The 26,921-nt window shown below is 35.2% G+C and overlaps 1 protein-coding gene across 2 annotated transcripts in view; it reads right to left on the bottom strand.

Moving 5' to 3' along the window:
• Nucleotides 1-254: 254 nt before the first annotated feature.
• Nucleotides 255-26,921, bottom strand: part of LOC6644015 (voltage-dependent calcium channel subunit alpha-2/delta-3) — a 47,130-nt gene continuing 20,463 nt past the window's right edge. The window contains exons 3-16 of one of the 2 annotated variants that reach the window (XM_023176749.2): nucleotides 21,686-21,796; nucleotides 6,098-6,571; nucleotides 5,751-6,032; nucleotides 4,984-5,691; nucleotides 4,701-4,914; nucleotides 4,432-4,637; nucleotides 4,126-4,355; nucleotides 2,821-2,853; nucleotides 2,512-2,616; nucleotides 2,184-2,445; nucleotides 1,641-2,123; nucleotides 1,419-1,574; nucleotides 706-862; nucleotides 255-645 (exon numbers count right to left, since the gene is read on the bottom strand). In XM_023176749.2, the coding sequence (XP_023032517.1) occupies nucleotides 452-645; nucleotides 706-862; nucleotides 1,419-1,574; nucleotides 1,641-2,123; nucleotides 2,184-2,445; nucleotides 2,512-2,616; nucleotides 2,821-2,853; nucleotides 4,126-4,355; nucleotides 4,432-4,637; nucleotides 4,701-4,914; nucleotides 4,984-5,691; nucleotides 5,751-6,032; nucleotides 6,098-6,571; nucleotides 21,686-21,796 (3,615 nt within the window). In that variant the 3' untranslated portion in view covers nucleotides 255-451. The remainder of the gene's footprint in view (nucleotides 646-705; nucleotides 863-1,418; nucleotides 1,575-1,640; nucleotides 2,124-2,183; nucleotides 2,446-2,511; nucleotides 2,617-2,820; nucleotides 2,854-4,125; nucleotides 4,356-4,431; nucleotides 4,638-4,700; nucleotides 4,915-4,983; nucleotides 5,692-5,750; nucleotides 6,033-6,097; nucleotides 6,572-21,685; nucleotides 21,797-26,921) is intronic. The other variant, XM_002066929.4, reaches the window with a different exon arrangement.

Here is a 26,921-nt window from a genome sequence, read left to right on the forward strand (position 1 = left end):
TTAAAAATCAATTTGCATGCCTTAGTTGAGGAGATGGAAAATTAACAACAAAAATATACAAAAAAAAAAAAAAGAAAAAATAGTTAATTAAACAAGCAAAGCTTTTCTCTATGATTAAATTTGATTTTACGTTGAGCTAAATATTTTCCACTAATCGTATTGTGTTTTCCTCTGAAGGAATGGGGAAATTTTTCTCGGGTTTACGTTTTTGCAAATTATTGTCTACAAACATATACATAAGTATGTAAGTAATTATGTAAATATACATACAGAATATAAACTCGTTAGTGTTTAATTTGGTTTAATAATGAATTCTTCTTTTCTTCTTCATGTTTCTGTTTGTCATCTTTGGCTATGCAATAATTACATACACATATAGAAATGGAATCAACAAACTCAAAACTATTCTCATTCCCAATCTTTAATAGATGCCCATCATTTAGTACTCATATCACGCATTGGTCAGCACAAATGTCACAATGACCATCAAGAGGTGACCCACAATTACAGTGGCGGATGTTTTCAATAAGGTACTACCACGCCCACATTGTTGTATTTCAATCTCTTCCGGATGATAGTTAATACATTTCTTGGGTCGACGTCGTGACTCTTGCTCTTGACTCTGACGACGAGTACTGCATGCACCTGTAGGAAAAATGATTAGATCTGATATTCATACCCATTCATAAAAACAGTCAAACTTACCCACAACACCAGCCTCTTCCATGGGCTCAATATCCAGCTGCTTGGAACCACACGGACATAGAGTGTCTACCACTAACAGAATAAGATTACTGTGTGGTATCTTCTGAACGCTGAAGGGACGTTCGCACCCAGAGACATGACAGTTGGTTAATTTACCCTAAATCAAGGAAAATAAATAAGGTTAAAAGTTGAAAGCGCACTTAATTTCAAATCACGTGAGAAAATGGAAGTCTCGGCCAATAACAATAATAATTATAGCTTATCATCTATCTCTAAATCTTTTCTTTATTATGAAATTTTCGTAATTAAGATACAAAATATAAAAATTCGATAGATTGTTTTAATCCATATGGAGAAAATTAAATAAAGTAAAATTGTATTTATTTTGAGTTTGGTTAAAAAAAGGTTTGAAGTTATGAAGTTAAAATTAAAACAATTTGCTTTACTTTTAATAAAAATTCCAACGTCTATTCGGACTATTTTGACCTTCAATTCGAATAGATTTCTCATCAAAAATTATTTGGAAACAAAACTCATTCTTGGATTTTTAAGCATGTTAACAATAGACAGTCAAACGAACTAAGGGACATAGATAGATCAACTCTGAAAAACTTTTCTCCTCCTATTTCAATACATTTTGTGGACTTTAATATACCACTTCACCCTTTGCATGCAAGGTATAATTATTGCACTCTTGTTACATATGAAGTTACCTTTAGAGGATTATTTTGACCGCCCTGATTGAGACGTTCCGGCTGCAACATATAGAGATCTGTGCGCAAATCGCACCGTCTTGCATTTTGGGGATCTGGAGCGAATCTGGGACCAGCATGTGGCTTATGCTGTTTGGGTGGCGGCGTTGTATACTCCTGCAAAGTAAAACGTAATGCAGGCATGTTACCAACTATTTGTTAGACAATATCTCATCCATTTACCACATCGGCTGTTGTGAAGAATTCATCCATTTCCTGATCCACTGGCAAATTGTAATCATTTTCAAAAGGTTCATATTCATCTGAATAGTTATTTTCCACAAAGACAACATCCTCATTCTCATAGGTATATTCATCTTGTGGCCAGGCACGCAATGAGGCAGGCAAAAGGGATATCCATGCGGCACTCAGAGCCACCAAATGTTGCAGGAACCACGAGCCCATGCGATTTGGTTTAAGTATGCCACCAGCCGCTGTATAGGGATTATCTGAATCGGAGCATATGCCCTGATAATCATTGACTGTCACACGCTTGTAGATACGATCCTGGACTAGGGAATCCATAATGGTGCCATCAATTTGACCAAAGAATTTGCCCGTATGCTCCATTTCTTCAGAGATTATAACAAAGCCGCTATTATCGAGAACATAACAATCGAGATTATCCGAAGCACAGGTACGCTTACATCCAGTCACGCCAGTACACTAAGGAAGATCAGATGTGCATTCAATTTCTAAGAATCACCTGTCGCCTGTTTAACTTACCGCTGAGGTTATATTAATGAAATGCTTGGCCAACGAATCATGTTGAAACTGAAGACCCACCACTCCGGCTGGGGCTTTGTGTCCACGATGCTCAACAAAGATTGCATGAGAAGCAGTCACCAGAGTGGCATTCGATTTGATGGCATAACCGGAACCAAATGGCACGCTGTAAACGAAACTATCCGGCTCCACAGTGTGTTGATCGATGGCACGTTTATACCACGATGTATCCATAGCTCTTACATTATCCTCGCTAAAGTGTCTGCAAAATACATACAAAAAACCGGTTAGCCAATTAACTCATATACAGATCTGACTAAACTCTTACGGTTCTGGTGAATCCTCCGCCCTCTTGATGTGATCAATCCATCGCAAAAGTCCTGACCGAGTGGCCACAAATGACGTGGCAACCACAAATTTCTGATATCCTTGCCTAAAGAGTAAAATGATTTAAAAACGTAATTAGTAAACCTCTAAAATGATAATTTGAAATTATTTGGATTGCATGGAAATTTTGAGGTTTTTAATAGGTATCATAGGAATCGAGCTTCGAGCATATCATATCATCAGGTGGCTGGTCCTCAAAAGCGTTTGCATTCGTTTACATATAAATTACTTGACCTTTGCTTTGATTTACCTCTTTAAAATTGCCATCAATGTGGCGATTGGACTAAATATTATCAAAATTGTGATTTTTAAATTAAATGTTTATATTGTGCATTAAAGTTGCAATTAAAAGGTGGAGAAATATAGTTTTCATAAAGATAAACAGTTCATTTGGTTTTTTGTTGGGTGCGAAAAATTGTAGAATTATGCGATAAAAGAAAATAGAGTGTAGGTAAAATGCGGGCAGGAGAGATAGAATTGTTTCATGTGCTTTAGAGTGTGAAATTAAATTTATCAATTTTATATATTTTATGAGTGGTGAAAATTGTAATTAAATTAAAAAATTTAAAGAAATAAATGTCTACAAAATAAATAAGTTAATTTTTATTTTAAACAAAATCCTTGGAATATTCCATAGTCTTTCCATCTGAATTAGTTTTTCTAAAAATTTAACTTGAACATTTAAGTCGGTTATATATAGTAAGGAGTTTTTTCAGAGATATAGAACTTTTCATAGGTATAACTACGAAACCATCTGTTATTTTAGGCAGCTGTCTTAGATTTTTTTGTTCAGTTTACTTTGGCAAATCACCATGAACAGGCATAGTTAAGGAACCCCATATGGAATTTAGAATCGAAATAGTTTTTACTAAATATCGCTTGAGATATTTCAAAAATGTATAAAAATATTCAAAGTAAAGAAAATGAAAGGTAAAGCTAATTTTTTTCAGACTTATGAACACCTATGTTGCATTGTATAGTTTACCGGCATTTTAATCAATATTTGAAATCATTAATGACGAATATTTCAGTGAGCAACCTAATAAGGTTTTAAATCAATCCTTTTTCTCCTATAATACAAATTTAGTTTTGATTATTATTATTATTAAAGTATAGGATATAGTTATAAACTATCAACCTAACTATTGTTAGACGAAAATTACATCCATACACTAGCCTGGGATTCGAACCCGAATCCTCGTTGTTCAGTACAAATTTAGTTTCATTTAAATGAATTATAGTATTCTGAAACTAATAAAAAAATCCATCTCATACACAAATTCTCAGCTATACAATTTTAAACTGAACTATTTTTAAAACAAGATGATCTCAAAGGTTGTTTCACTTAAGAACAAATATCATATATTATAAATATCTAAAAACTTTCTGTTCAAAATGTCTATCAAAATTTATCAATGCATTCTAAAACTTTTCAGAAACAATAAGAACTTCCCTTATGATCAAGCAAGCATAAATAAATTAAAAATATAAACCAAAGAATGTGCTTTAAACAAAAGACGATCGAATGTATAATGAAATCCGAATGAAAACTCACTGTTTGTCCTCTTTGCCGTTGGAGGTGCTTGTTGTATTCCTGTCCAAACCATCCGTCACCATGGCATCGCGCACCAAGCTCTGGAACAGAGTTCGATCGCAATAATAGGGCTCAGCCTTGCGAGAACTCTGAGCATTCAAATGCTGTGAACCATAGTGACTGGAAGATGGTGAATTACCATTGGAACCACTGTGCAAGCTATGATGTGGTTGCGGTGACTTGGGTCGAACCTGAGTGAAATTGAAAACGTCAGTGGAATGTTTGATGGCAAAGAAATCCTAAACATTTTGGTCTGTGATGGCTTACCGACATCCACTTCCAACCGGGGCGTCCGGCGCGTGACAAGAAATGTAATACTTGTTCCTCTGGCGAACCAAAACTGGGCTCTTGATCGCGCGAAGAATACTCGCCGGAATTCTCACGTTCCTTTTCCAAATCGCTGACGCTATTGTACTCGCAATACACCCAATCGGGATGTACGCGCCAGTTGTCTCCCTTGAAGTATTCGGTAACTGAGGGAGTAAACGAATGTAATTAGTGATTTGAAGATTGGTAAATTTTTGTATTCGACTTACTATTATTACGCGAATGCCGTATCTCCTGCTGGGAGACTAACTCATGGCTACCGTATTTCTCCGGGAGTACAATAGCCAACGTAAATGGTGTGTCCTCGATGGGTCCGTAGAAATAACGATGGGTGCGGGTCGATACCCGTTTAGCATCATCATAATGATTGAGGACAGTGAACTCTGTTTCACCCTCCTTGGGGCGAATCATGTCACCGCGCATCTGTAATCAAAGTAAGGCATTAAATTATATTCCTTTAAAAGCTTTTCGATTGCTATGATCTTTGCTTACCTCATTCAATAGATTCTTGTTCATTTCAACTACCTCATGATCGTTACCAACCTCCGTTTCCGGCAGTTCCAACTCCGTAACGTCCACCGAGGCATATTTGGGTTTCAATTGATCAATATACTGATTGCCATCGCTTAAGGGCCTCAAATCCGGATGATATAATACGCGTCCATTGTTATCGACGATAAACGAATATCCATTCGGTCCCAGCTTGTGTTGGGGTATAACTTTGCGTATCTCCTCAATGGGCACATCGGTGCCAACAACGCCCAACAGATTTGCCACACGTACCGAATGATTTCGTCTATCGAAGACCGGAGTTGAAACTGTCGTCACCAATCGCCGCTGATACTCCGAGTCTCTACCAAGTCCGCCCGATTTGCCAGCCAAGAACACGGGACTCCAATGGACGGGATGATCGGCCTGATACATAATCATTGGACGGGCCATAACCAAAGCATAATCGATCACCTTGCGGCGAGCCTCCTCGTAGTCATTGATTTGCACAAAGAAGCCCTTATTCGAACAGGCCATTTCATGGAGATTGCTCCGACTGCCCGAATCCTTGCCAATAAGATATGTAAAGATTCTCACTGGCATATGGGGCCAATTGTACTGTTTAATGATTTCCTTGTGAGACTCCGAAGTGCTCTCGGTTATTAGCATTATGGCCTGATTGCATTGACTGCCAGCTCCAGATTGATTGTACTATTGAATAAAGGGAGAATTATTAACAGAACGGAATTGCTTAAGCAAAATGGCTTTACCTTATGAAGCAGACTAAAGGCATACTCTAGACCTGCTGTAAAGTTCGCTGTGTCCTGTAGTTTAATGGCCTTAACAGCCGACTTTATTTCCTGTACATTATCGGGAGTTGCCCGAACCATTCGATCCTTGAAACATGGCACCGGAGACTTGACCACCTCCGAGAAGGTTATCAGATTCACATAGTCATCTTCACCAAGAGTATCCAATATATTGAAAGCAGTGGCCATGGCCAAATCAAACGATTTCTCCGACATGCTAGACGAGGCATCCAAAAGTATCATCTGGTAAGTAAAAAATAGATAGATTAGACATATCTGATATCAATTAAATTGCGAATTTCACTTACAATATCCTTGGGCGATGAAGCCGCCTGAACGAACCAATTATGGGTACGAAAGTCATGTATCAATTTACTGCCCTTTGATCCTTCCGGTGGCCATGCAGTACCCGGAAATCGACGCAGAAATCCCGATGATGAGCCAAAGTATTGCCATGACAATGCCGGATCTTGCTCTAAGTTGTTCTGAAACAGTGGATCCAAATGGGCGCTCCACTGTAATGCCGACTTTACGTCCGCCTCATCCAGATCAACGCCATGCGGCACCAGAATCGAGCTTAGACTGAGATTCACCGGCAGGCGTTCGAAGCGCCTCATGAATCGTATATCCATGTGGCGAGCTCCGTCCGCCAACTTGCCATCGGCATTATACTCATTGATACGTCGAGCATCGTAGTGTTGTTGTGACAATGGCGATTCAGCATTAGCACCCTGACCATCCAGCTCCGAGAGGGCAGCCTGCTCCGCTGAGTCCATCAAACGCTGCGTACGTAATAGGAAAGAAAGTAGAATGAAATTATAGAGATTTGTTGGGCCAAAGTTTTCGTTTTCCTTTTCATTTTCTTTTGCTTTTATGCAATTTATTCTCTTTGCACAAGTATTAAATTGCACAAAGCAACGGAGTTTGCTTTTCTTTCCAACTTTCAACTTTGTCTGTGTAGGTAAGTGTGTGTGCGTTTGTGTAAGTGTCTGTGTGTGTGTGTGTGAGTGTGTAGGGAGAAATTTCAAGTACGTATATTGTAGTAAATATGTGAAAATCCCAAAAGTAATGCACAGTGTTTATACACCCGATAAGTAGGCAACAATTTTCAAATAACTTTCTGTTTGGCTAGCAAAACCACTTGAGTAAGCAAGAGACAGGAGAGGACAAATTTAATTCAATTCAAGGCCACATGTGGTCAATGAACATGCTTAAAGTGTAAGCTATTTAGTTCTATTTATAATCAAATCACTTTTCACATCTTTGCCTAACCAGTGTGCCTAGAAGCTTTAGCAACTTGGAGCACAAATTATTTTCACAAGTTTAACTTGCCTTCTCTGTGTGTATTTTCATAAGAAACAAACAAGAACTTTAGCTGCAGCGAAATTAGACGCGACTACGATGACTATGGTGATAATAATGATGATGATGGTGATGATGATGATGATGAAGAAGAACAAGATGTGGATGAAGTGGAGCAAGAGCTATAGGGTAAGCAGAATGGAGAACAAACACCTGCAGTCATAGACATTGGGGATGCGATGTCTTTATACACATATAAATATATATATATATATATCTATATATGTATATGTTTGGAGGAAAAGAAAAAAAACGACTAGGCAGAGGAAAAGTAGAAGGAATCTTCTGCTTGCCTGACTGCACCTGAAGATGCTGCTTCGACCAGGCGGTGGGGGGCGGCATGGGAGACAAGATGATGGCTATGAGGAGTGGCAGAAGTTAAGCTGCATGTGGGTGCATTGAAATAGTTCAACTACTTTTCTACAATGGCAATAGCAAAAGTAACACCACCACCAACAACAAAAACATGAAAAAAGAAATGCAAAAAAAATAGAAATCTTAACAAACTGCTTCTTCAGCTTGAAGCTCTCTCTCGCTCGTTCTCTCTGTCTTACTCTCTCTATCTCCCGTTCTCTCTAAAAGTCCAAAGTCTGAAGAAGATTTCAATGTAAATTGGCTACCGTTGGGCAAAACGTTGCACCACGGGAATGTGTCAGCGGCTTAGACAAATGGTTCAGAGACCAGACAGATGGACTTCCCTTCGGAGAGCATGAAAGATGTAGAAAGAAAGTTGTTCCTTTTCCTTCTATACCAGTCTCTCTCATTTTTCTTTGTAGGTGAGAGCACTGCCAAAGTTATTTGCACATTTTTCGAGCGTTCAAATTAGTTAAGGAGACTTAAAGTTTGCACAGCCAACAACAAAAAGAAAAGATAACCGAAAAAAAAGGTGTTGAGTGGCAAACTAGTTAAGGCATTAAATAATAAACACAAAGGTAAGTAAGAGAGTGAATAAAATAGAATCTGTGTCTGTATATATATATGTTTGGGCAAGTTTGAAACTTCAGTGCTTAATAGATATATGTATATTCGGATAGTATATTGTGTATTCCCTTGATTACCATGCTTTTTTTAATCTTACATCTTTCTTTGATGTAGAAAATACTTTTATTTGACCTCCATTTGAGGTAGATGTTTTTGTATCTTGGAAGTGTGTACTTCTACAAGTTTAAAATGTTTATTTTCAATTTAAGTGATTTACTTTAATCACTTAAAGATATTGCTTTTATTTTTCAGACAAAAAAAACTTTGTCTACGATTAGAGTTTTTCAATCATTCTAACAAGTATTCATAAAAAAAAATGTCCTAAGACTTTTGACAACATTTGTAGTCGCTTTGTCTTACACGGACTCACAAAAAGGCAACCAAGCGCCAGACAGATAACATTGTCATGTTTCATAATGTATATATGTATGTATCATATATATATTTTTTTTTGTTTTACAATGTTATGCACTTATAAGCTAGTAGAAGGCCAGCAAAAAACAAAAAAATAAAAAAAGAAGGGGTTGGCTGCCCAAGATTGAATGAAAGAAAGACTGTGATAAAAAGATATATGAGAGGTGGTAGGAGATTCCAAGCAAAAGCAATGCCCTCTCGCACACAATTCTCATTTAACACCAGATGGTTTGTTTAACCCTTCTCTCTCTCTCTCTTTCTCTCTGTCTTACATAGTCCATATATACATTTCTCTTTCTTACTATTTCTGTCTCAGCAGCTGTCGACATCTTAACATTCAAAAGCCAACAATGACAACGATGGCAGCGTCGACGCCGACGACGACAACGACAACGACAACGACTGGGGAGACCTGCTCAAATGTCAACGGGTCCGGGTACTGGGGTTTGGGTCCGGAATTAGCAAAATGCAGCTACTTGCACGCAATTTGTTTGCATGAAGGAAGAACCAAAGAATGAAAACTCAAACTCAACTCCAAGTGCGTTGCGTGGCAGTGTTTGCTGCTGGCCTGCTAGCTCCTTGGGCGTTGGCTCCTTCTGAGCCTTGCAAGTTCCCCAACCCGAGTTTCAGCAGCCGCCAAAAAGTATGCTGTGAAAAATATGTGCAAAGAACTTGCACTGACCATTTGCCAAGTGGGCACTGTGGAATATCTTCATCAAAAAGTTCATAATGCAAAATTTAAATTAAAAATTGTAAATAAAAATATTGAAAAAGTTTATAATAAAAATTCAATGAAATAATAACAAAATCAAATTTACAATATCCCTGTCTATTTTTGTGGGTTGTGTTATAAAGAAAAATCTCTTTAATTCAGTTAATGTTGCTTGCTTGAAGTGAATAACTTTTACATTTGTGGAATAGTAGAGCTTAAGTCTAATCGCTTTTAAATTAAGTATAACTATTATGTGCATTTTTTTTCCTAGAGATATTGAGTAAAACATATAACGGTTCTATTTAAATATTGTTTTTATTCCTATTAAATTTAGCTGTTCATTAGTCTTAAAAATACTTCTCTTCTACTCAAATCATTTTAAAGCTCCAACCATATCAAATAATTATTTTCTTTCTATTTCAAAAATTTATCCCACTGTACTTGTCACACGTTAGTAATTTTTTTTTACGATTTTACTTTGTTTTTCATTCACTGTAATCCAAGATGTGTGTTTAAGAAAAGATTTCTTTTTTGAAACTGTCTGGATTAGGACTTATTCGTTTTTTTTTTTACATTCAATATATTTGCCAGTTGAATGGACGTGCCAAATGTTGAGGCAATAACTTTTGTAGCCAACAAAATACAAAAAAAAAATGTATATATTACTTTTTAATATAAAATTAAGCAAAATGTTTGAATTTTAAGCAAAACTTAATCTCCAGTTGCAAACTGACATCGACTACAGGACTTGATGGACTCAAAAGGAATCAAAGTGTTCTGCACCTGTTCTCTTACCCACATACAATCCTGTGTGACTGACAGCATAAAAACGGACTGGTTGGAGCAAAGGACTTTTAAAGCCAGTTGCGGTTTATTTAAAGGATTATGAACACTTTTTCAAGACTTGTGGAAAAATGTTTTTCTCTTTTGTTACAGTTGCGGAGGAAGACTTAAAATATCAGAGATATACATATAACAAGACCACAAAAGTATTTTTTTAAAACAACTGCAGAATAGTTCAAAAGAACCTTCAATATAATCTAAATTTGGAAAACTTGTGTTCTTATTCATTTAACATTATAATGTTAAAAAACATTGAAATGGCTTTCATTTAGTAGGTTCCAATGCATTAACCTGACATTTTTCCATGAAAGATAATTAATATACGAATTAAATTCAACTTTTAAGCTATACTGTAAGTGAAAACAACAAATTGTTTTCCAAAGAATGCATATAAATTATATCACGACACGTTTTAGAAGCTGAATTTCAACTTTTATTATTCCGATGGGTTTTTCCACACTTTTAGTTTAAAATTTCACAATTGGATTAAATATAATTTTCAAGCTATGTTGAAATTAACAACAATTGTAAATCGGGCTCTAAAAATAGAATAAATATCAATTGAATTTTTCCTAGCTATTACGTCACGAAAAAGCACGTCGCGTGCATAGAGCTTTTCTACTGTCGCTCACTTACTTGTGTGTACTGATTCTGCATCTACACTCAATTATTTCCCATCAGGTCTAGTTCCTAATGTACATCTTATGCATCTTGCATTTTGATGGATAAATAAAACATGAAAGCATTGAAGCCGATTTCCTGATCCATCGAGGTTTTATATGTTAATATTGAATGCAAAATGGCTAAGTTAAATCCAATTTTACTCTTTTCGATAAGTATCGAACACAAAGACTTAAGTAATTCATTACAATTTAATGTAGCATTTAAAAATATTTAAATGATAATAATAAAACATCATATGGGATAATGTCAAATCCTGCATAATAATGAATTCTTTATTATCAAAAAAAGGCATCCGATATAAAGTTATACCGGTATTATAGAGAGTATAACACGTCTGACTTTGGTGAGCTCTCCATAAAAACTGAACCGCTCTCACTATTTTTTATTTGATTCTCTCTGTTCTTTTTGTAATGACGAAGGTAAGAGTAAAATATATCTCAAAACTAATTTGCAACAAAGAAAAGAGTAAGATATACCTAAGGCTAAAAATATTGCACTGGGGGAAAGAGTAAGATATGGTTAATACTAATACATATTGCTACAGTATATTGAGTCTGAGTTTATGAGTACTAAAACTTTTGAAACATCCCCGCATTCCTTAACCTTGAATGCTTTATTTTTTGTTCCCAATAATTGACGATATATTGAATATCTAATCATAGTGATTAGATTTGATATGAAGTTTACACAAATATTCCCTTAAGGATACTTTTGGGTATTGCTTCCATAGCTCTGGAAATCTCTTTGGTTTTTCATAAGAGTTTCAATGAAATTTAACGCTATTTATAAAGATCTAAATGCGCGTATACATAAACAATGGGACAAAATTATAGTTTCTACATACACATGGGAAATTTATTATATGTATGTATTAACACATTGACATTAAAGCATTTGAGGCTATTCGATGTGGGATTAAGTTTTGGCATCAGACTGATACAAAATACTATGTTTCCGTTGTCAAGCTCTTGCATTGTGAGCGCCCCCCTAAGCTAAGTATGCTCACATGGTTCACATCGAACGATGCACAAATGTCAACATTTGGCTCCAATTTCTTCCTTGCAATTTTCTTCTTCTATTTTTTAAGAGGCAAAATGCTTTTAGTGTGAAGACATTTGCACTTTTGAACATGTTTCTATTTAAGAATTGCAGCCCACAAACTCGTAGAGCTTTTCAATATAGTCAATGCACAAACACACACTCAAATAGCACCCCATCTATGTACTCTCTCTCTCTCTTGCTCTCTCTCTTACTCACTCACACAATGTCAACGTCAAAGTGCAAGTGGCATTATGGCAAAGGAGTCAATGATGACAGCACGCAGAGAGACTAAAGCGTTGGTAAAGGCAAAGCCAAAGCAGAGACACTGAATGACAGAGAAAAGTAGAGAAAAACGACAACAAAAGCGTGGATGAAGGTGGATAAAGAAACCTGCAAAGCGTGTGTTTTTTCTTTTCTCTCTTTTCATTTTTGCCATTAAATGCAATTTTAAAGTCAATTTAAACTTCAAAGTTAACACAAATAAAGGCTGTCAGCAACAGGAGGACATTCATACATACATACATAGATATATAAGTTGTGAAGGAGGCTATTAGTGAGAATGAAGGCAACAACTAAGTTAAAACAGCATTGACAGGCGTTGATAGAAATTGAATTAGCGTTTGCCACACGCTTCTACACACACACACATACGCATACCGCTTTCGCTTGCATACCCGCTACCACATGGGGTAAAAATATTACGCATACGACGTGTGCGATTCCAAAACATACCTACATACATATGCGCAATGTATGTACATATGTATGTGTATATAGTATATAGCTGAACAACTAGCTGGTAATGTTGGACAGAAAAGGGATGGGAAGGACAGACTGCAGTTGCCTTTATGTTTACAGGCAATTAGCATTTTAATGCCACACCAAACAAAAGGCAACTGCAGGTGCCCAAGCGAATGATGAGAGAGGACGACGAAACAGAAGCACCAGCAATATTATAGTAGGTGGGAGAATACCCATAGCATGGTGATGACGACTATAATGATGAGAAAGGTTGGTAACCAAAAGCAGCAGCAGCAGCAAGCAGGAGGTTGAACAAGAGACCAAAAGAGGAAAGAGAGAGGAGGTGTGTTTGGTACTTGGGTACCTGGCCACGCACGAGTTGGTTTTTCATTATTTTTCATGTTCGACATGAGCGCAAATTGTTGAGGACATTATCAAGCAACTAACGAAGAGCAAAAAGGACGTTGAAGAGCATTGAAGTATATTTCATAGTTCAAGAGGTAATACGTTTTAGACTACTAGGTACACTTTTTTAAATACTTTTTCCCCTTATTAGGTGTCAACCCAATATCAGTTATCAGTTAAAAACAGATTTGCTTCATTTATGGAAAATTCCGGGTAAACATTTTAGTTCTAAGTGTTTTTAAGTATGAAATAATTCAGCAATGCGACGAGCATTCATCTTTGATCAGGTTTTATTCAAGAAAGCCATAGTCACTTACTAGACAGACACAGACTAAACTACGTAATGAGTAGCCGAAGAGTATTTCACCACCTAGTGTAAAAGAACTTAAAGAAGTTAACTATGACTAACAATAATTACCAACTATTAACAATAATTGTGAAATTAAAACATAAGATTTTCAACTGATTGAATTAATTATTAATTAATTACATTCTTGACTAATTTCCTTCTCGAAAATTAGAAATCTACCAGATTTAATTTATAACAATGAATGAGAAGTAATTAAATTTAGTAATTTCTTTCACATTTTCATAGACTTTTTTAAATTAAATTGAACTATTTCATGTTAACTTGAAATTTATTTTATACCAAAAATAAAAGAAAAATAAAATTTCTTTCAAGGGTCTCACAATCAATTTGATATCTACAATTCATTCACCTCAAACAAATAGTTTTTGAAACGAAATAATTGAATTTTGACAGTAATTATTTGGACAACACTGCTCTATATCCTATAGTCTGCTATTGTCACTTGTCATTATCGTTTTTTGCTGGTGAATTGTGCGGGCATCGTTTACTGACTGATATAACTGAATAACACATAAACTCGCTGCCGGTGGTCTATTTACTGTATGTGGACAAATGCATTTGAAATGCATGTAATTTGTTAACCAATTATTTGATGGCTTCAATAGAGACACTTCAATAGACACATAAATTGATTAAAAACACAGATTTTTGTTTTGGATTCAAGTTTTATTAAATAAAAAATAATCCATGTGGTTGCTGGATATATTTGATGAGACCAGCTAAATTGCATCTACATAGCACACAATTTTATCCATCTTGTTGCTGTAAAACTTTGAATATACCAGGTACACTACCAGGATCTATGTTGAGATCAGCAGCTATTCCGGGTTTCAATACAGAAATTACCACGACAATAATATAGCAAATTAGCCAGATAATTTTCCAAACCATGTCAATCATTTTTCAAAGATATTATATTAAATTGTTAATTGACAGAAAAGAACTTATCGCTTCAGAGAGAACAATGAAACTGACTGACTGCATCGATTCACACATGAGATTTAAATAAAACGCAATTAAAAGCGAGAGATTCCCCCAATCAAGTCGAAAGCTTTTTTTATAAATACACTGCCGTGCAATTGAATAGGGACAACATTTTATTTTATTTACGAATTGAGAACTTTTTACCAAAAATAAACCAAACTAACAATGACAAATACATATTTTACTCATCATGGATTTAAGATCATTAGATTATGTTTCCCTTACTAAAATTAGACATTATTTTGAAGATGGAATGTTTCAAATACTTTTTAAATAAATATTAAATAGCACTTTAATGATAAAAGCAAAAAAAAAATTAAAAATAATGTCATAAAAATCCTTATTTACAACTTAAAGACATTGGTCCATACTCAAAAAAAAGTAGTCCTGTTTCTCAGTATAGAAACAAATGAAATTCTATAAAAATCTGTCAAAAAAAAAAAACATATTTACGTTTATCATGTCACGTAATAATAAAAAATATATTTATGTCATTATTTGCATTTTTTTTTATTGGTAAAAATAAGTCAAACTATAAAACATAATCTCTCTACAATGGCATGGCAGTGATTGTAGATATATAGTAATATATCCACCACTCTATTTACCCACAAATCGTTGCTCCCCTTTAGTCTACAAAACACCGGATAAGCGGGAACGCTTAGTAATGGAAATCAATTAACCAATCAACATTAAGTCCCTTGTCACCAGATAAAAAGCTCTCAATACAAATATCTAAAGCTTCCAGAACTGAACAATAAACAAATATGTAAAAAGATCATTATTCTTACGTTCTCGAAGATATTCTTTTTCTTTTTTTGAATTGATGAAAAATTGGACACAACACTTTTTTTTGTTTTTAATGGGCATAGCAATCAATTAAGATGCATTTAATTGCAAAAACTTGTATTCTTAAATAAATCTGTAAAGTATGTACTAATCAATATTAGGGTAGGGTATAACATATACATACATATGTATATAGAGAATATGAAATTTATACAATTAGATGCCCATGCCGATGCAATGCTTAACATGTCAATGCAGCAAGGAAAATACAAATAATGGAATTGTGAAGGTAACTAATTATAATTTTAATTTATTGAGGACTCCGACAAAGATAAATTGGTAAGAGTTATTGAAAAATGTACATAGTTTTTATATCCTTTATATATTAATTTTGGTAAGGAAGTATTTCAGACAGAAATAATTTACAATACTTCAACGATAGAAACCCACTTTATTTAATTGAAAACCCATCATGGGATTTTCATAAATTTCAAATTATTTAACAGTGTGGCATGACCGCCAGTGTATACTCTTGATCGGCATTACGAGCTTATATAGCCATGCTCGACCGAATCCCCGCAAACTACTCGTGATTTTCTATATACTGCAGGGGATAAAAACCGCAAAACTATATACTTTTGTTTTTTGTAAATTGCGCGGGCATCGATAACTGACTGATATAACTGAATAACACATAAACTCCTGCCAGTGGTATATGTAAACAAATCTGTTGACCAATTAATTAATGGCTTCAATAGAAATTAGAACACGGCACAGATTTTTGTTTTTGGGTCAATCTTTTATTCAATACAAAATTTCGTTCGTAAGTCACACACAATTTTATCCATGTTGTTGCTGGACACATTTAAAGAGTCCGGCTAAATTGTTAGGATCTATGATAAGATCTCCATTCCTCGAGTAAAAGCCACCATCATTGCAAATTCCTTGGGGAGCAGCCATAGCGGGTTTCAATACAGCAAGTACGACGAGGACAGCAAAGCAAAGCAACACCAAATTCTTAAAAACCGTTTCAAACATTTTTCGATGATATTATATTAAATTGTTAATTGACAGAAAAGAACTTATCGCTTCAGAGAGTACAATGAAACTGAATGACTGCATCGATTCACACATGAGATTTAAATAAAACTTAATCAGAACCGGGCGATTCCCACACAATCAAGTTGACAGCTTTTATATATATATATATATATTTGCAGGTCAAGTGTTCAACGGGCACTGCAATCAATTCTGACGCAAAGCAATTTATGTACTATTTGGTATTAGGGTAGATCAGAGACAGAGAAGTCCCCCTAACCCCCCGCTTCAGCTAAAAATACTGTCATATGAAACTTGACTACAAAACCTGAACTACCACTACCATTCATACAATTGGATGCCAGTTATGGCCCGATTGGTAATGCTAAACTACACTTTGTAGTAAGGAAATGTTAGAGCTTAGAAATTTATTATGAAGTTTTCTAGATAACTAATTAAATCGCATAAACTAATTATAATACTAATTTATTTAACACTGTGACAAAGATAAATACTTAAGAGTTATTGAAAGATTTACAAAGTTTTTTATTCAAGAGAAAATAATCAATGCGAGATTTAATATGTTTAGCCTGCCTCTGCCTCATCAAATAACTGATAAGTTAAGTTTTAGGTACTGCTTAAAATGGCATTTAAGCGTAATTAAAACAATCAACTTAACTGTAAAGATGTTAATATGATCGATTCTAAATATTTTATGTGTTTCATTCTCATAAACTTCAAACTGCTAATACACATCTTTGAGATGGGTTATTCTAACACTTTCACTTATTTCAATTTCAATTGTGATGTAAGGGGCATTTTTTTTTACCATCAATATTGATTTCAAAGTAACAAATTTAATTTGCTTGCGCTTGCAATAAATACATTTTAAGATATTTGGTTTTCAGAAAATGAAATACTGAAAATTTGTTAATTAAAATAAAATGCCTAGTGCTTGCATAAGATAAATTGCTAACGTGTGTGTGTGTATGTGTGTGAATTTGTGTATGTATCTGCAAAACTAACAAAGAAAAAAACAAGAATAAAAACAAACTAAGTTTTCACAAAGGCAAAAAAAAAAAATAAACCATACTCGAGTATGGTAACAATAGTCCCAGGTCCAGACAGTCACATACAAAAGGTCACTTAATCCCTAGAAAGAATCGAGGGTAAAAAGAACAGCAGCAGCAACAACAACAACAACAGTAACAACAACATCAACTATTCCCAGTGTTCCCATTTCCATCTTCTGACTCCGGCTGGTGATGCTGCGTATACGTCACGTTGTCCGTTGGCTTAAGCCAACGTATGCAAAAAAAAACAAAAAAAAGGAGAAAAAAATATCCGGCAAAAAAATGGCTAACCAGCAAAACTAAGTTAGGCGTTTGTGTGGGCGTGGTCACGTGTGTGTTGCCCTTTTTTTTTAGGAAAGTTGAACTTCAAGCTTTCGGTTTTTTTTTCATTTTTTTTTCGGTCAAGCGATTGAATGGCCCAAAAGTGTGTTTGTTTGTTTGTTTTCCCGTTACGCTAAGGTGAGGTGAATGACCAGAGGCGTAGGCAAATATAGTTCTAAAGGTTAACGATAATGTTCATCATATTGCAAATAAAGTTGGATTGCGCTGTCGATCTTGTCTTCTTATTCCGATTGCAGTATCTGTTTTTGTTATCAATTTTCTTTTACCCCTACCAAAGGTTATCTGAATTATAGTCTGAAGTTGTTCCAACTTCTTCTAGCTATATAAATTTTTCTTTTGTAGTATTTGTAAAATATATGTATATTTATATTTGTAATTTTGAAATTGATTCTCAACTTAAAAGACACCAATCGATGATTTTATACAATATAGTCGTTAGCCTTTAACATTGGCGTGAGCGAGTATCTACACTCTACATTAATTATACTTAAACAAACAAAGTAGATAATAACCCTGTTGCAAATTTGTTTCAACTCCTACTTTAATTAGTTGCAAAAAAAACTTTTGAAGGTGTTTAAGTACAGTTTAAGAACACAGTTGTACAAGCATTCAATTTGGTTTTAAATTTATCCCAATAGTTATTTACTTCAAACACAAACAAAAAATGTTAGTCAATACTTGATCAGATACTGCTTTAAATAAAGATATAGAAAGGATAACTAAGATTACTGCTATGAAATAGGAGTAAGATCACAGAAATTAAAAAATATATTTAAAAATGCGCCCGAAATAATCAGCTTTGAATTGAAACGTGATTTCACATATAAGGCAATGAAAGTATCTAAAATCAGCCTGAGATGTCGATATCTACTATAATACCATATGTCTAATAGATTGAAAACTCTGTAAGTATTCCAATCGCGTCGTGGTCTATGCAAATGTTCACTTTGAACTTTTAATAAATTAACAGATATGTACATTGTGTTTATTTTATCTGTCTTTATTTAAGATCTGTCCAGGACACAATTATTAAATTTGAACATATAAATATTAAATATTTATGTACTATAAGTCGAGACAGACTTCACTGCAGCTTGAGACAGACTTCCCAATAAATAAATAGTATTAATTACATAACTTAATTATTTTCACAGTACCTCCTTCCTTGGAAGATTCACAGATGACATTCAAAAAGTACAATATTAAAGTAGTCAGAAACTTTGCTTTAAATTTTTCAACTACATTTAACAACGTTAACATATCAGATATGTTATATAGCCCGCTCTAATTGGCTTTTATAAGTAAAGTGGCTTTTCCCTGATAAATCTAATAAAATCCCTTTGTAAGCCAATTTGTCTACGCTTCTGTACATTAGGTGTTGCTATATGTGCGTGTGTATGGCCGTTTCATAAATGTTTCAAACATTTTTGCTGGTCAATCTTTTATTTTGACCGCTGCTCACTTTCTGGCTTTGGTTAGTTACTATTACTGCTGTTGTGTTGTTGTTGTTGTTGTTGGGCTGTTTTTGATGTTCCCACTCCAGTTTTTGTGCTCCTGTTTCAGCTTCTGCTCCTGTTGCTGTTGCTGTTCATGTTGTTCATGTGGGTTGATTTTTAATTAATGGTGCTTCGTATGCGTTTTGCGTTCAGGGCCAACACAAGAACAAGAAATATAAATAAAACCAAACAAAAAAAAAATGAGTAGGTAGGTAGGAAGGTACGTGGGTACTTCCGGCTAAGGACAGGGACAGGGACAGGGTCAGTGTGGACATCATGTAGCCCGCAAAAACAAATTTAATCGATATTTTGCGGAAATCATAAAAAATTATTTATGTATACCCAAGCACTCAGACGCAGTCAGGACGCATCGGCAGGATAATACAACGACAACAAGAACAACAACATTCAGCTCTCATGCTTCTTCTGATTATAACATTTAATTGTTTTGCCTTTATTAATGATGACTACTGTACGTGTTGCCTACAGCATTTTCGGTTTTCGTTGTAAATAATTTCATAATTAAATTAAATGAATGCATGAGGCATACACAAAACATTTTGGCAACTTCCAAGCAAATGAATGTCCTGACAACTAAGACGAATGATGTTCAAGCGAGATAGCTACAAAATGCTTCCTATAGAGAGGAAAGGAGAGAGTGAGAGCGCCAACAGGATTGATGTCAGCTAGAAGATGAAGCCAAGGAGACATTTTACTAAGACCAAGAAGAGAGGGAGAGAAAGAGAGAGAGACGGCAAAATAAAATAACATACAACAATCAATCAAAAAACTGCGCTCGCAGTAAATCGTTGGAGTTTTTAAAGAGCCTTTGGCGTTTAGCAGAGGGGCTCACAGTGACTCTAAAGACAACCAAGTTGTGGAATCTAAAGAAAAATTGGTTACTCATCAGAATGACGAATACACGACTAATGATGATAAAAGTTGCTCCTGGTTTTGGCTCGTCTATAGGGGTAACATATTAGAAATTATAATATTTCAATAATTAACTACAATTAATCTCATTTAGGAATTTACCCAGATAAAAAAGATATAGTGAGGCTTTCACGAAATTCTATTTTAAAATTTGTATCTATGTATAGAGATTTTGAAAGCCTCTAAGCTAAGAAATAGGATTGGTAGCATCTATTTATATGGTTCTATCGCAGAAAATAGAAATGGATGCTTTGAATGCAGTTAAAATTTCCTTTTTATTATACCCTTGCAGAAGGTATTGTAAAATTGAAAAATTTTTAGAGTATCCCTCTAAAATTCGCTAATATGTTAGTTCTGGATATAAAGCGTCCGATCCCGTTCAATCACATCGAATAAATAGAACACAAGTTACAGTCAATATAAATCGGTTGCTTTTGTCTCAATCACCAAAAAACCAAAAACTGGGCATATACTATATGTAATTAATAGCCCAATCTTTAATTCTAAGCGGGAATTATCAGGCATTTTAGAATATAGAGAATATTAGCCTACTCAAATATCAGAGAAGCCAATGATTTGCACATCTGAAGCTTTTCTGGATATTACTTACATAGAAGCGCTAAATGAGTCCAATATATTTTCAAAAATCTTTAAGCGTTTAATCCTAGAACTTGCCTTTTGCTTATTCAATGATAATGAATGATAAGAAAGCTAATTTCATTGTTTAACTACATGTATGGTGGCCTCAAAAAGGGGCAAATCAAGTTTTTCATATTTGAATTCCACCTCAATCTTTTATTCATTAGTCCGAGAGGGCAAAGTTACAGAACACCAATCTTTTTTGATACATCCGCAATGGGTAGACCTTTGAAACCCATTGGGATTGCGCCTTTTTTTAGGTAAATTTCATTTTTATCCAACCAATTTCGAGCCAAAGGCAATGTATTACACACTTTTGCTTCTGCTATATCAGTAATTTGACATCTAACTTGGGGGTCAAATGTTGTGTGTTAATTCTTGACCCACTGTGCATTGGGAGCACGCGTTGGCCTGCTGCAAATTATCCTGACAGTAAACGAAGTCTATTGATACGCAGGACACACTGGGAAGCCACAAAGAGAGTAGCAGGCGGCAACAGGACGAAGACCACAACACCGCAAAGGACCGCAAAACAGAGAGTGAAACAGCAGATACTGAGAGAAATATGGAGAGAGCACAACCATGGACTTGGTGGAACTGGTGGTGGTGGAGGCAGTGGCATCGGCATCGGCGGCGGCGGCGGTGACAACTCTGGGCAGGCACTCAACAACACAGCAGCTGCGGGCGCCATCAAAACTTCTGTTTGTGAATCAAGGCACAAGCACAGAGGGGCTGGGTGGGAATGGGGAGCAGAGGGGCCATTGGGCAACGCACTTTAATTTCAATTTGCCGACCTACCGCGCATTGAGACGACTCTTGCCCCACGGCAATTTATTGTTTTCTCCTTGGAGTCCTGCTCTTGTTATTGTTTTCTTGTTGGTTGTATGTGTGTGTGTGTGTGTGTGTGTTTAGTGTTAGGTCCTTAAATTTAAGAGTTCCTTTCCACTCTCTCCCTCTCTCCGATTTAAGCTTTGAGCAATTGAGCCACTTGTCAATTGTAAAAACATCACAAAAAGGACAAACAACTTGGGGTACACTTTTTCACTTACCATCACAGCATTGCGCTTAAAATCCATAAAGTTCTTCACTTCGGCGGCTAATTCACGTAGCAGGATAATGCCATCCTTACGCTTCACTTCGATGTCGTTGTCCTTGAAGCGCTGCAATGAAAAAGACGAAAACCAACAAATCACAAATAAATTCTCTGCGCTGTAAACTATAAAATTGATTACAGGGCCACGCCCAACCGCCAAGAACAAGTGAGTTAGTAAAATGTGGAAGGGTTATAGGGGGGTTGCGGGTTGGCTAATAAAACTTTGCCAACCTAAAATTTCTTATATACTCGTTTCCCCCACAGAGGCAGCTTACAAAAAAGAAGCATGCGATGTGGGGGCGATGGGGGGATATAAGTTTCCATGGCTGCAGGCTACACTTAAATTGATATTAAATTGATTTTAATGTATCTTATTAATTTAATTAGATTTTCATGGTCTCTCAGCCATAATAACGGTCCATCGTCCACCAGAAGAGAATGAAACTAAAAGCTTTCAATTATCCAAAAAATTCGCCAAATTAGCCAACCAAAAAGAAATAGACGTAAAAAAACTGGTATTAAATTTAATTTCTAACAATTAAAATTAATTCCAGCTACAGAATTTTAAGAAGAAATTTTTACGAATAAAAAATTCATTATGTTTGCTGCCTAATGGCTCTTAATTACCAAGAATAATAAAGAAAAAAGTTTGCATACATCTTTTGACTTTTAATATATTATTAATTTTTATACAAAACAATTCTTAATATACATTAATTTTATCCGACTTTAATGAAAAATATTTCATTCGACGGGAAATTTAATTTACTTTCTTTCGCAGTACAAAAAAAAAGTACTTTAGTACAATTTAGTGTTGCAAAATGGCCTCACCCAGAGGACCAAATATTTCTATACCAAATTCAGATTTTCAATTGGCTCCAAATCAAAAGTTGGGGCTAAAATAAAAATTTATGGAATGCAGTTTATCTTAGTTTTGCTGGATCTACAACTTCTTCTGGATCTATATCATATATATATGCACCTGTGAAAAAACCGATTAAACTAAGAAGACCATTTTTACGGTTCATCATCTGAATACAATAACCAACAACGACATAAACTCGTAACCGCCACTATAAGTATAATAAGTATAAATATTAAATATAAATTCTGAAATCCCTAAAGCTAGCTTTAAATTTAATATAATAATTAAGGAAATGAGGAATGAAATTAAATCAAAGAAATTATTCTAGTATTTGATGATAAAAAATAACTATGAAAGCTCTTGGGTGAGTACCCGAATTCATTTTATACTCATTTTTAATCTGATTTGTTTTTTATTGCTACATTAACAGATTGTTTTGAAATCAACTATATCTTTGACATGGTAGAATGACTATTATCAACTGATATCCTATCAACTGCCCCAATCCATGCTATTTTTTCTCTCCAAGTATTTAGGCATTATGAAATGACTCTTAGACAAACTTAAGGTAGATGTTGTTCACAATAATGATTTACGTTCCTCTTAAAATGATTAATGAAAGCTAAAGTGCATAATAAATTCAACGATTTTTAAAGTTTTGGCTATTCCGAAATGGACAAATTTTTGTCGGTACAAAAATCTAAGAACAAATAAACCATAGGCTTAAAATTGAAAGCCTAATATTACAAGTATTATATTTTAAAGTATAGCTATGATTAATATTAATAGAGAAAGATACATATATCTTTATTTGCCCTTAAAGCAAGTATTTTTCTTCTGCAATTAAAATTAAAAACAAGCAACCAGTTTTTCCATTAACTATTGACACTCTGATAGATTTTGACAGACCAATTGGATGGAAATTGACTTTGAGCATCAATTTTAATTTCCAGCTAAAAAGTCAATTACCAAAACAACTTGGCCAATATCCGTCTAATGCGTTATATTTTCCTCGTCTAGAGTTTTTCCTCTTTTTTTTTATTTTGGTTTGTTTTTCTTTCTGGAAAATGTCTAATGCCAACTGCAGCAGACATAATTTGGGCGTTTTAAATCCCCATGTAAGAATTTATAATGCTAACAACTTCGACAGGCGGTTGGAAAGGATGGTTTAAGGCGGAAGGACACGAATGTGCCACTTTCTTTTTCCCAACAATTATGTGTGGGTGTGTATGTGTGCCATTTTCTTTGGCCAACTAATGAATGCCTCAAAAGACTTTTCTCCATGCAGTTTTGAGTTCTGTGGCATGAAGAGAAAAGGAGAGATAGAGAGAAAAGAAAAGTCTTATACTCTCTTCCATGTTTTCTTTCTATTTTTCTTTGTCTCATGCTGTCTCTTTCTTTGTCTCTCTCTCTCTCTTTCTAGTTCTTTTTCTTTAACCACTAATGTTTGCTTCATCTTGGGTGTGTGTGTGTGTGTGTGTGTGTGTGTGGGTGTAGAACATGCTTCTTTTCTATGGCCTTAGCGTCTTTGAAGGCATCTCTGCTGTTGGCACTGAATCAGTTAAGAAAAGTTTTCTAATTAATTCGCTGGAGACATGTACAAGAGACACACACACACTTTTTTCTTTTATTTTTACTGCTTTATTTCTCTTCTATGCTCTTGTCCCATCAGTTTTTAGGAAATGTAATGGGTAAAAATATAATTTAACTGACAGTTTTGTTTCAAACAAGTGACAATTTGAAATGGTATGGTGGAAATGAATATAGATGGGGCGTAACCATGCCCAAACACCCCATACGCCCGCCATTTACATCATTTCAAAATTACTAAATTGCGGCAGTAAAATGCATAAAAAAGTGATAAAATGCATTTGCTACCCCATCCCCATTATTTTCCTTCTCATTCTCTGTTCTCCTTTTTTTCGATTATGATTATGAGAATTCATCAGGCGAAGCCGAAAAACTCATCAAAGAAAACGGTTGTATGAAATGCCATTAAAACAAATGACAGCACGTTCCCTTCTAGTGCCTGGTGGAAAAGGACTTTGCTCATAATGAGGCAAAATCGAATCGAAATTTGTTATCATATCGTATAAAGTCGTCCAATAGCTGGTAAGCCCATTTTTTTTAACAAGTAAGAAATTTCCCTGCATTTAATAATGATTTATTGAGATTTAAAGTCAAATCTTTAGAAAAACAGTTAAAAAAGTAAAAAAAAAAAACCAATTAGAAAAGGTAAAAAAGAGAGATAATCATGGCTCATCTAAAATGAAAAGTATTTTGAACGAAATTTCTGCAAAAAGAATAAAGAAAAAACGGTTTCTTTTTTCTTCTTTCGTATACCGAATAAGAAATGAAATATAAAGAAGAGAAAATTACAAATAACTAAAACTATTTAGGAATTGCGACTCACTAGGTAGCATTTTTCTTTTAAACCATTTCAGATATTGTTTTCTTATCCAATAGGTAATTGGTATCGGCTAAAGTTCAAGGACAACTTTCTTCTGTATAAAGCCATAATAAAGGCAACTTGGACGTATGACATTCAAGTAGTCCAATATGGCACACCAACAGAAAAATCAATCACGACTTTTTGATTAAGGCAATTTTGCGCTAAATATGAAAAAAAAACCTGCGCAATTGGATTTTGGATGGAATATCTATATATATATTGGATAATAGTACTCAGACAAGGCGCCTGAAGCAGTGCCACCCACTGGATCTTTCTTTCCTAGTAAAACCAAAGCAATCCTGGAACTATGCCTACTAAGTCATTGCCAAATTAGTGAACGATCATCGCTAATTTCTAATTTCTATAGTAAGTAGTAATACTATGTAGATATTTGTATAAAAAATACCTTGAGAGAAACATTTTAATATTGACTTATGTTTTTATATAATTTGATCTTTCTTTTACCCTTTATAGAGGAAATATCGAAGTCTTCAAGGACAATATTCGAAATATACCATGAAGTATCAAGTTTTAGTTTTAGAGTTCTTATTTGTTTATTGTTCAGAGTTACGATTAAAGAAATTTTGATAATTTCATCATATTAGTAGACGAAGCAATCCAGCAAATGCAGCTAATATTTCTAAATTTTATCTAATGATCTTAATTTCTTTTTGATCCTAAAACTTTGCTTATTTGATTTGTGAGCTTGAAAGAAGAAAAGGTCTCATCTAGTTAGTTTAGCATTTAAAAAGTCCTAATTAGATATGCACCGAAATAGGTAAACACATTAAAAAACGGATCTTCTTTGATAGGCCTTTCCAATAATTATTGATACTCATATCTACAGGGTATGAAAATGGAAACGGGCGACGGGAAAGAGGAAATCAAAGCGCGCAAGATGTTAGTGATGGCCACGCCCACAAAAACCTCACACAACTTTTATGCGATGGCAACATTTTATAAAGCAATTTCCACGAGAGCAACATCGAAATGCAATGCACGCCCGAAGGACACGAGTGTATGAGTGTCCTGCCTTCCTTTTAACAGTGGAAGGGGAACAGTGGAGTGAAAAGAAAAAAAAAGAACAACGATATACAATATGTACATATATAGACGGTGGAAAACGGTTAGGAGGAGGAGGAGGTTTTGAGGGGAGGTCGTGTGGAGGATGCAGCGGGTGGCTTGGGTTGCAGCAGCCATAGAAAGTTTTTCATTTTGCGGTTGACTCTGGAATTCGAAAATGTTGCGCAAGGCGGAGCCAGAGGCGAACCGACTACCACCAAACCCAACCCAACAGAACCCAACCCATCCCATCGCAACCATCTCCTAGTGCCACACTCCTTTCGCATGCTGGGATGCGTGTGCAGCTGGCGCAAACTTTAAGTGGAGCAAGGACAATCCAGAAGTATGGGAGGTTTTTGGAAAATGGGTATGGGAATGACATTCCTGAGCTCTACTACAACGCTGAACCACTGCTGCTGCATCTCTTGCTCCTGGCTTCTGGCTCCTGTTAAATTCCAGCACAAGTTAAGCAGCTTACGCATGCTGAAGGTAACCTGCCGTCTACCTGAAGGCAAACTGAGAGAAATTTGGTATATCTCTTTCTTGCATTAATCCCAACTCAAACCACTTGTGTTGTGATTTTTGTGCTCACAGTCTCAGTCTCACAGCTAAGATGCCTGCAATCCTTCCGACAGAAATCTAGCTGAAGTTTCGCCTAGCTGACTGATTATGTGCTCTCAAGTGAGGGAAGCTCCATGGGGTTAACCTCTCTTTGCAACTCCTTTTTGGCCTGGCAATGCGCTAATTAGATTTTAATGAAGATGTCGCTCCGAAGCCCTGGCCCTACTCCACCCAACTCCCCTTAACGCGACT

The sequence above is a fragment of the Drosophila willistoni genome (genome assembly GCF_018902025.1).
Source record: "Drosophila willistoni isolate 14030-0811.24 chromosome 2R unlocalized genomic scaffold, UCI_dwil_1.1 Seg167, whole genome shotgun sequence".
NCBI lineage: Eukaryota > Metazoa > Arthropoda > Insecta > Diptera > Drosophilidae > Drosophila > Drosophila willistoni.